The 12172-nt window shown below is 32.2% G+C and overlaps 1 protein-coding gene across 29 annotated transcripts in view; it reads right to left on the bottom strand.

The window, feature by feature from the left end:
* LOC135197228 (calcium/calmodulin-dependent protein kinase type II alpha chain-like) overlaps positions 1-12172 on the bottom strand; it is a 751907-nt gene that overhangs the window by 171113 nt on the left and 568622 nt on the right. For 27 of the 29 annotated variants that reach the window (XR_010310583.1, XM_064224289.1, XM_064224294.1 and 24 more), the window contains one exon: positions 3120-3209. The exons of the other annotated variants lie outside the window; for them this stretch is intronic. Coding sequence is in view for 26 of the 27 variants with exons in the window: in XM_064224289.1 (XP_064080359.1) it covers positions 3120-3209 (90 nt within the window). In the remaining variant the exon portion in view is untranslated. The remainder of the gene's footprint in view (positions 1-3119; positions 3210-12172) is intronic. 29 annotated transcript variants of the gene reach the window in all.

Raw genomic sequence — 12172 nt, 5'->3', positions numbered from 1 at the left:
CCATCTGTATGTGTCATATATTTTAGTTCTAATGATTCCAAAGTCTGCAAAATGCTTCCCATGACACAGTACATGACAGCTGGTTTGATCCTTTATTGAAGTTGCTACAGAGTAATGACGATGGAATTTTATAGTATTACAAAGGAGGTATATCAGTTCTATATCATTCTTTATATATGTTAATTATACCAACATACAAAGCAACAAAAACAACAGCTGAAACAACTACAATTCTTCTGGTTAACACTGAAAAAGGGATTTGAAAAACTGCACATGATATATAAAACTACCTAAAAAAAATTGTTTAATGTTGTTAAATTATCATCAAATGTGATCATTCGGAAGCCTCTTGAATAGTGACAAGAAAATGTTGTGGACATCAATAAAAAAACCAATAACCCCAAATATGAAAATATCATTGATAGGCAAGAATGATCAAATGCATATCAAATGAATGCTATAATTCATAATGACCTTTCTAAGCATGTACACACAGGTGTAAATGCATATACTATGCTGTATAACCAAATACCACAATGTTCAGACAAATTTCTTCAAAACTAAAAAGATATAGTGTCTAACTATCCACCATTCTTAATAAGCATGGTTATGTCATATATACATATATATACTATATATATATATATATATATATATATATATATATATATATATATATATATATTATATATATATATATATATATATACACGTATATATAAAATTAGTAAAGAGAGAACTGAATGTGCTGTTCAACGTTAATAAGCTGTCAGTCAAGAGGCTAATGATCAGTTATGTACTTCTAAATAAAGTGCCACTTTTAGCAATCACAAACACATAAAAATATTACACATCATATTTATTTAGATGTCTAATGCACACACATACACTCTAAAAATATTTATGTATGTATACAAGCTTGTTCAAACTGCATGTGTCTGGCTGAAGCCCAAAATCCAAAGATAACCAAAACGCAATCAAAAATCAAGTTAAGTTACAGATAAATTCACATTTGAGCACTTACTTCAGTTATTTGAAAAATATACCTTTGAATTTGAGTCTCTACGCCTTTGTATATATAAATGTGAACTACCTGTATGCACAGCATTTTGCATATACATACTCATATCTATATATATACATATACATATAAGCCTTTACACATGCAGAGAAAAATTATATACATACACATTCTATATATACATATATATATACATGTACTATATATATATATATATATATATATATATACTATATATATATATATATATATATATATATATATATATATATATTAACATACACATATACATGTATATACATGCACATATATATACCACCACACTATAATCTCATTAACACTTCTTTCCCTTTTTTTCTTGTACATACAAATATTAACTAAGGTATTCATTCATACACACAGATGTTAGATTATGGAAAGACTAGAGATGTTTAGCGTTAGAGAGACAGTTAACGAAGAACTTCCATATCTCTTATATTCATAAATACATTAGTTAGTGCTTTATTACTGCTTCTCATGCAATAATAAAGTATAGGATACTGTTATAACTTCAATTCTACAGTATTTTTCATTTGAGATACACTGAAAGATTATAATAAGTGAAATTACTCTGAAAATTACTAATATATTTGGGTAAGCAATAATACATATGTGTGTCTAACATTCACACACAAACAGGGGGCTTCACAAACTCTATACAAATACTACCCTCACTGTATATACTGTATGTTCAGCATTTTCATTTATATTTACTGTACGTATTATTATGTGCAAGATAAACTCAAACTATACAAACATACACATATATATATATAATATACAAGTCCAAAGAAAATAACCATAAAATTTATAAATAGAACTGTGTAGCTACAAAGGTGAACTGAAAAACTTGCTGGAGCCAGTATTTTTGTCTACCTGCTATTACATACCAGCTTCACAATGTAAGTCTGAATATGTTAATTCAACAAAATTACTCACTCCATGCTAGCTTTTAATTTTCCTTCCATGGCTATACTGATATACAGTACACACACACATACACACAAACACACATATACAATGAATATACATACATATATATGTATATATGTACTATGTATATTTGCTAAAAAATTATCTAAATATGAAAACTGGGATGTTAGTCACATACACAAATCCGAACAATAAATCTATATTGCATACACATTATAAATACATACACACACACACACACACGCACACATATATGTGCATTAAGCTACACATGTCCTTTAATATCCGATTCACTATCTTGGAATTAATATATTTTCATATATTTTAAATGAAGGGGAATTTTTTAGTTGATAATAATTCCATCCTCTCATGGATTTGAACCAGCACGCTGAAGAAATCATGACTTCAGTGACTACCGACTTGGCTGAGTCAGCAATGTCATTGAAGTCCTGATTTCTCCTCTGCGCTGGTTCGATTCCATGAGAGGACAAAATTATCATCAACTAAAAAATTTCCCTTCAGTTAACATATATGAAAATATATTATTTCCGAGATAGAGCTAATTGGATATTAAAGGACATTTTGTAGCTTGATGCATGTATATAAATCACAGTGATGTGATAAAAATTCATTATACGTATATACTACATATACATATATATATATATTATAATAATATAATATTATATATTAATATTATATATATATAATATATTATATATATTATAGTATACATACGTATAATATATAGTATATATATATATATATATATATATATATTTATAATATACTATTAATATATTAATATATATATATATTATAATTATATAATATATATCTATATATATATATATATATATATATATATATATATATATATATATATATATATATATATATATATATATATATATATATATATATATATATATATATCTTTCAAAGGACAATAACGTATTTCAATCTTGAAGGTTTTGATGTCCGTAGCTATTACTAGAAAAAATAACATTCACAGATCCTTTTGATCCCAAGATAATAAAATGAACAAGAAATTAAAACATTATTATAATCTTCCAGTGCCCTTTTGTGTTTATACTGTTTTTATAGCAAACAAATTATTCCTTACCTTTAACATCCTCCTCTTCTATAGTCGTGCTGGAGTCTGTGCTCTCCTTCACCTGTGACCCGTCTCCCTTTTTGGTGATGATGGAACGACCTGTTGGTGGTAGGCCAAGTGGTAACTCCGTAGAGGACAGAGGGTGGGGGGTACTACCCTACTCATACTGTATCCATTAAAACATACTCTAGCTCTTGGAACTTGTCACAGAAAAATTAATCACAGTAAACTACATATGTACTTGATTAACATTAAACCTACTTGAGATTAAACAGTTTAAAGGTTCACACACACACACAATTAAAAAAAAGATACATTACCTGGATGTTTATGTACTATAAGCAAACACAGTATGGACTGTTGCTTTATTAAATAATGTATCTATATTTTATTTCAACACGATGACAGAAATTAACATGTTCTGATATATGCTTATTATATGTACCTACTACGCTAGTATGCATGTAATGTGGATGTGGATGATGGAAGGTGAGCAGTATACTGTGTATGTACTGTCTACACACATGCCTGTTTCATATCTTTGAAATTCCATAATACGTGCCACACATAAAAGATGGAATTAAAGCATTACACACTAGGTGGGCATCTCAGAGACCTCTTCTGACCAAACCCTTAACTAGAAATGTCAGTTGCTTCAAGAGAGCTCTAAGATCTAGGTTACTGCAGGCAGTTTTCATCTATTTTTCTTATCTGTAACTCATAAAAAATCACTCTTTTCATATACTTAGAAATTATAAATGCTATTTCAGATTTTGCCTCAAAATGTCATGCAAAATTTGCCAAAAAATCAAAAGTATAATCATACAGATTCGTCTTTTAAGAAACAAACAAACGTATAAGCTGGCCATACAAAATATTCATATGTTTAAAGAGAAGAACTTTAAGAAAAATTATGTACTATGTAAATTTAAAAGCAGAAGTACAGTATAATATTATACAAAAGAAATTCTTCATCAATGACAAGAGTCATAAAAAACAAGTGTTCTGAACACACTATTGTATAACTTTTTGAGAAATACAAACACACGTAATTACATGGATATCATTATCTTGCATTCCACAATGACACATAACCATTTCATTCTTTCAATGTTAAAGGTAAAAAGAAAGCCTTAATTTTGGTGTCATGCATTTTCCACACACAACAGAAATAATTAGTATATAATACTAGTATATTTCCTGATATGGAAAGCAGCAACCTGGAATTAAATCCAGTAATTTACTCTAAATGAAAAGCTTATACAATTAATATGAATGAAAAACTAATTTCTTTTTCTTTCTGTCATTTCACTGTAATTATACCTACCATTAAAACTAAAACTTATCAGTTGCCCAAACAGTACGAAATGTCCTTTTTATCAATCAACCACTACATACCATCAATCACTAAACAATCCTAATATTCTTTAGAATCCATTCAGTATCGCCCTATAACAAGGTTAGCAGAATATTGATATATTATCTATCTTCTCTTTGGAGCAAGACATGGAATAATACGTAACAAATTTCAGTTATCAAACAACCAAAATCGAAAGGCTGTTGTTGAAAACATCATTAGAGTCTATTCTCCCTACAGCTTGTGGAGATAATACTGTAAGAATACAATAGCAAATGGTTTGAATTCGAGAGCATTACCCTTAATTCATTATGATAGTTGCTGCATAGAAGTGAAATGCAGTGCTGTACAGCATGGAGTCTAAAATTTCCAAGTTAATACCCTCCTAAGCTGATGAGGCCCAAAAAACAATTGATGACATGAATATGCTGTTGCTGTCATCTAATGGCAAGCACTAAAAAATAGTTTTCAAAAGCCATATCTCATAGCTGGGAAACGTCTTGAAAATAAAGCTGGTAACCCAATATGTACAATTAAATTTTTAAACAGGAAAAATAACCATCTCTGAATGCAAATATCAGAACAGAACTAATGTCTACTAATTCAAAACTGACAAAAAAGATCATTAACATAATCATAAATAAATTTAGTTTTACTAACAGTCAACCCAGGATAAATTACGTTCAAGAATAAGCTAACTGAAAGGGAGGAACAATTTCAAGAAAATAATACCCATTAGAAAGAAAGTCTGAAAATCAGAGCAAATGACTGGAAACAGAAAAAATGTAATACATATGAAAGCCATCAAATGATGAATGGTGAAGTGGAAGTCACCGTCACCAAGACCATTAACCCTCTTTTCCTACTGTATGGTAAAGGATCGTACCACATTATGCTATGCTTTCTTCTCTGCTTTCTCGCATACTATTTCAACTCTATCAGAGAATAGTATGTAAGAATTATTGCCCTCCATAAAGGAGCCTTTTGAAAAACAATTTCCCTATCAACAAAATCTGCTTCTGAAAAGGATATTCCCTGCCCAAAATATGTGAATGTACTACCTAAACAAAAGCAAGTTCTATCATCACATTACTAAATACAATTTAAGAAAAACCATCAAGATATTCATAAAATCAAACCAAACCTTGACGATCAGTTTGTATCTATATGTTACTCCTATCAAACGTCTTCCCTCTGGTTAGAAATTTTCCTTTATGCTCATACCCTTATTCTACAATAATTTCAAGGCTTCATGCATTCATGTTAGCTGTTTCTATATTTGGCGAAAATATTTCTCCTTGGCTATTCCTCTAGACTGTGCTTAAGGTTAATATCTTTATTTGCTAACAGTATATACCACTGTTACACAATGAAATATCACTGTACAGTATTATCTCTAAATGAAGCAGCATTAGTTGGATCAAAATGCATCCTAATCATACCATGCATTTATAACTAAGGTAAACCAACCACAGGCACTAAATGCAACAATCTCAACAAGAGCCTTTAACAGACCTACGTATGATTTTGCTTTCCACTACAACATCCACTAATATTAATAGATGCATAATGTATTAATGATGAACGATAAAAAACAAAGTTATGATCTCCCAAATCAGAACATGGAAGGTGTAACATGATGCATGTTATAGGAAACATTTGATTTTATATGGCAATGTACATACAAAATGAATGTGACACATAATGCCCACATTGCATTTTGTTTGAGAACTTTTTAGTGGAGGAAATAAATGTTTTTGATATGATTTCTGAGTAAATATTATAAAAAAAAAATAATGCTGTAGGTCACCTTCACAAAATCCTATGTACTATATGTAAAGTAAATACTTCTGAATTTATCTTTGAAGATTATAAAAAAAGGTTTCCTTTAAAAATGTCCTATATATATAAGTAAACAGAACAACACACCTTACACAGGGATGGATTGATAAGGTATTTAGGACCAAAGCCCTGTCATTAGGCTAAGAATACCATTTAGACCCAGAAAGAAAGATCAAGGAATGACAGCAAGTGAAAGGATGAGAGGTATGAAAGGTGATAATACAAAATATCTAAAGATAAATTTGATGGGAACATTGAAGACATAACTTACATGGATAAAAGTGCCTCAAAGACTTGCAAGTTCATCTGATGAGACATCTTAGAAAATCACACATGTATAAAGAGACACATGGAGAGAGAGAGAGAGGAGAGAGAGAGAGAGAGGAGAGAGAGAGAGAGAGAGAGAGAGAGAGAGAGAGAGAGAGCGTAATTAATGTATACTGCAAACATTGTACTGATATTATACAAATTGTGTGTTGCAAGTCTAATTATGAACTCAGATCTTTAAAGTATGATGATATGTCCCATGCAAATATGTATACTAATCTAATGTCACTGAAATCTAGTACCACACTGACTCATAATTACCAATCCTAAAAAATGCTTGGGAATATATAAATGTTTATTCCTGATATAATGAATTACAATCTGTTGATTATGGTGAAATGACAAATTTTCTAAAACTTCCTCCACTGCTCCTTAGGCCATGCCCGGCATTCCGTGCAAGGATTCGTAATAGTACCAAAGTTCGAACGACCCCTACTGCATGTGATGTGAGGGTCAGTCTCTGCCGAAGCCAAAATTCGAGAACACGGAAAACCAAGAACTTCGGGGCACATACGCGGACACCGAGAAGGAGCAGAAGAAGCCATAATATCAGGTAAACAACACACACAAACAGTAGAAGAAACGAAACGGGCAATGAACCGGGAAAAGGCCAAGAGAGGTAAACACAACTCTCGCCCAGGTGGTCAAAGAAAAGACTGGCATAGATGTGTGGTCCTTGACCACTCTTCACCCGATCTACGCATGTGTTGCCAGATATCACAAGATTCCTGGCTTTCATGTGCTTTTTAACCGGATCCAGCTAGGCGCTAAAAATGATCCTATTGTTAAGACCGAAGGTTTGTTCGCGTATGAACAAATTATATTTTAAAAACCAATACCAAGTTTTTTGTGAAACTGAAAATTAGTTCATGCTTGGATATTGCATATTATGTTAAAGATAGGATTAATGACAATGAGGTATCATGAGTAATAGAGTTATGTTAAAGATAGGAGTAATGACAATGAGGTTTCATGAGTAATACTTGGCAAAGGAGCAACTTCCTGACTTAGAGATTTTTTAGCTCTTTGGGTTCAGCAAACCTTACGGTGTCCCATTTTTCCCGTTTTATCATTATCAAATGGTTGAAAATCCCATCAAAGACCAATACGCTCTGTGTTGATCCATCCAAAATTACTGAAAAATTCCTGCCCCTACAGCATCTTTGGACAACTTTTCTGTGAAAGGCCACATGAACCTAGAGATAAAAACTGGCACATGTACTAGGCAAAGAGTGGGGTGGGTTCAGCTCAACTGTGGTGGTGGCCAACATTAAAACTTCAAGTTTCTAATTAATTATTTAATCTTTGCAGGCAAAGAAGGAAAAGGGCAGGAAAGAGAGGGCCCTTTTCCTTCTTCGCCTGCACTCTCAGGGAGTGGATGACTTTCATTCGCTGATCCGAACGAGATACGACCTATATCTGTTAGCCAGCTGCCGATCTCTGGAGACACACATGAAGAAATATAACAAGATAAATATGGACCTCAACTTCCTAAGATACTGTAAACTTAACAATGTGGTCAACCAAATTTATCAAGTTTAAAGTTTACAAAGCTTCCTTGCACAACTCTATTTTATACTGAGGCCACCAGAAAACTTCTTGACCTAGAAATAAGCTACAAGACTAAAGAACTAAACTGCACACACGATGTGATGACTAGACTTAGGACTACAGTACTAAAGTCACTGACATTACTAAACTCCATTATTTTAAATAATTTATTCAATAAATCCATGGCATCATTTGTTCAATCCACAGAAAGCAGACACTGTACATATTACTGTTCTCTTGTTTAATAAGAATATTAATTTTGTATTAACTTCTCTAAAAGAGTTTTCTTTAAAGAGAGAGGAATTCCTTTTATCACTAGGATTATTTCTGCCTCCCCAACTACCGACCCTATTACCAACATTTCTTTCTCCCCCTTGAATACTTTTTCTAGATTATCTCCCATTTTGCAATAATTTCGAGTATCTAAGATCAGAATTTTCAGCCGCTACCCACAGCTCCTTTAGCAATCTTCAAACCAGATGGGTCCCTTTCTTCACCTAAAAGGATCATGATTTATTAAAAGACTTAGCCAAAGACAAAGACATATAATCACCACCTGCCTTGATAAAGGAAAGGGTATTGTGATATTCAGCAGACTTGATTATGATAAAAAAAGGAATGATAATCTAGATGACTTTACAAAATTTACAAAGATAGGTGACCCTGACCTTTACGACATTATAAAACACGAGGAAAAAATTAATCAATTTCTCTGAACACTTAAATAAAATAAAGTAATTGATTGCAACACTTACCAAGACGTTTCGTAACTTGATCTTCTTATGGTACTATTTACGGACTGCCTGTAATGCATAAAGATGGAATCCCCTTAAGACCTATTCTCTCTTCCATCAATACCTCTTGTTATAGATAAGTAATTTCTTGTTTCATTATTCCAACCTCTGACCCCTAACATTAAAGACAAAATTATTAAAAAAGACCCAGAGTTGTTCATGACCAGCTTTGATGTTGAGTTGGGGAAACCGAAAACTATAGTGTTAGTGTTGGATTACACCAGGGGTCAGCATTAAGCCCATATTTGTTTGTGTGGTCATGGATATGTTGAGTGAAGTGATCAGGAATGGAGAGCTGTGGGTATTTTTGTAAGCCGATGATCTGGTGATTACTGCTGAAAATGAGGAGGACCTACAGAGAAGGGTTAGTGAGTAGCAGGAATCTTTAGAGAGGGGTGGCTTAAAGGTGAATGTAGATAAGACAAAGGTTATGCTGAGCAGTTGGGATGATAGAGATAGAATAGTACAAAAGAGAAGAGGCTTGATTATAAAACAGGCAGAAAACTTTAAACACTTAGGATCTACTTTAAGCCAAGAGGGAGGATGTGAGGCTGAAGTTGACAGTAGGATAAAAGCTGCATGGGGGAAGTGGAGAGAGGTAGCTGGAGTGGTATGTGATAAGAAAATGGCAATCAAGCTAAAAGTCGAGATATATAACACAGCGATAAGACCAGTGTTGATGTATGGAGCAGAAACATGGGCTCTGAGAAGAAAAGAGAAAGTACAGCTTGAGAGAACAGGGATGAGAATGCTGAAGTGGATTATGGGAATATTGCTGCTTGAGAGATTGGACAATGATGAAATAAGAAGAACAGGCTTAGTAAAGATTACAGAGTTGATAAGAGAGTCACGATTGAGATGGTATGGGCATGTGTTGAGGATGGATGACGAGGAGGGAGTGAAGGGGGCTTGGGAGGAACCTGTTAGAGGAAGAAGATCAAGAGGAAGACAGAGAATTAGATGGCAAGATAAAGTGAAGGAAGATAAGGAGAGAAGAAGTTTAGTGGAGGATGATGCCTTTGATAGAAGGCAGTGGAGTAGGCACATCAGGCAACTGACCCCTTAATGTAGAGCTAACAGTGGGAAAGAAGCTTTGATGTTGAGTCCTTATTCATGGACATACCAGTCACCGAAACCATAAATATTATTTTGGACAAGTTATTTCCCAAAGACAACTCTCTTCAACCATTTCAGTAAGACCCAGTTCAGATCACTATTAGAATTAGCCATTCGGACACGGCCTTCATTCTTAATGACACAGTATATAAACAGATTACAGGTATGGCTATGGGCAGTCCACTGGGACCAACATTTGCCAATATTTTTATTGAGCTCCTTGGAGGAGTGTCCCTCGATTTAAAACCCAGTTTTTATTGACGTTATGTGGATGACACCTTTGCACTTATTAGACATGATTATCACTTGGATGCTTTCTTTAATATTTGAACACCCGGCACCACAATATTAGATTCAGAGTTGAAAATGAAACTCAAAATTCACTTCCCTTCCTTGATGCAAGGATTTCTAAGGACGATGCAGGCTTCCATATGGGGATTTATAGGAAAAAATTATTCACTGGCCTATGTACAAGTTTTTACAGTTCATGTTCATTTAATTTCAAGAGGAATTCAGTATCAACTTTACTTCACAGACCCATTAACCTGACATCCAATTGCTCCACTTTTCATGATTTCTAAATACAAATGTGCAAGATGTGACCTTTTGGCTCATACGTAAGATGTACCAGGAGGCTGCTAAAAGTCCAGATCTCATCTCATTAAGGAGTTAGCTATAGAAAAGAGATCTTTTGTCTAATCCTGATCAATCAAATATCAGAAACCTTAGGAGTTTAGCATTATAAGTTAAACGGAAAATATTGATGAATTAACTATACTCTTGAATCCATTATGATTAATTTAATGGTCTCCAAGTTTAATCAATAAACTTCCTCTACCCAAACATTTATTCCTTAATCCACTTGTTTCAGTCTGTTGTTTACAAACCCCTTCCCTTCCTGTTTCTCTACCTTGTGTCAATCCTTTTCGCACTGGTGGTGTGGGTGGGTGTCATGTGTGCTTCGTTAGCCCTCTGCTTTACTTCAATGTTCTGTTTTTAATCTAAATATTTCAGTGTTTTGGTTTTAATTTAAATTCTAAACATTTTTCTGTCTTCTGTGTTTTTTCTATACTTTTCATTTCAATATGTGTACCACACACTGCTTATATACAATTACTATTTAACTTCGAAATTTCAGCCTGGAAGATGTATCAAGAGATAAGAAATGTCGGCATGTGAATAAATAGGATATAGAAGAATGCTCATCCTTTACTCCAATATGGCTCATATATGAGTACATGCTCCTGTACTCCTGCATATATATAAATATATATATATGTATATATACAAATGTGTATGTATATATATATATATATATATATATATATATATATATGTATATATACAGGCAGTCCCCCGGCTATGACGGGGGTTCCGTTCTTGAGAAGTGTTGTAACCCGAAAATCCTTGTAAGCCGGAACATAATAAAAAATCCTAAGACCTTACTTTTAATGCATTCAAAACTATGTGAACTGCATTCTTATTGCATTTTTCATAAAAAAAACCCTTCAAATATTGATTATTTTGCAATTTGGTTCATATTTCGTCTACCAGATGAACGTTGTAGGCATTGTAACCCTGGAAATAATTTCTGATGAATATAATTGAAAAGCGCCTTAACCTCGAAACATCGTAAACCGAACCCGTCGTAATCCGGGGACTGCCTATATACGTTATACATATATACATATATATATATATTATATATATATACTAGATATAGATATATATATAGAAAATATATGATATATATATATAGATAATAGATAGATATATATATAATATAGATTTATTATAGATTAAATAATATATATATATATATCAGATATATTATTAGATATATATATATTATATATCATACCAACCCTTATATATACATATATATATCTATATATAATAATATATCTAGATATATATATATATATAGTATAATATATATTAGATTATATATAATCATTTATATATTTATTATATATATATATAATATATATATATATATATATATATATATATATGGTATATTTATAGATTAGGGATCTATAGAGGATATATATATATAGATATTTATGATATTA

This window comes from Macrobrachium nipponense, chromosome 18 (assembly GCF_015104395.2).
Source record: "Macrobrachium nipponense isolate FS-2020 chromosome 18, ASM1510439v2, whole genome shotgun sequence".
In the NCBI taxonomy this organism is placed as follows: Eukaryota; Metazoa; Arthropoda; class Malacostraca; order Decapoda; family Palaemonidae; genus Macrobrachium; species Macrobrachium nipponense.
Note: the sequence above shows the minus strand (reverse complement) of the source record. Positions and strands in the feature narration are given on the sequence as shown.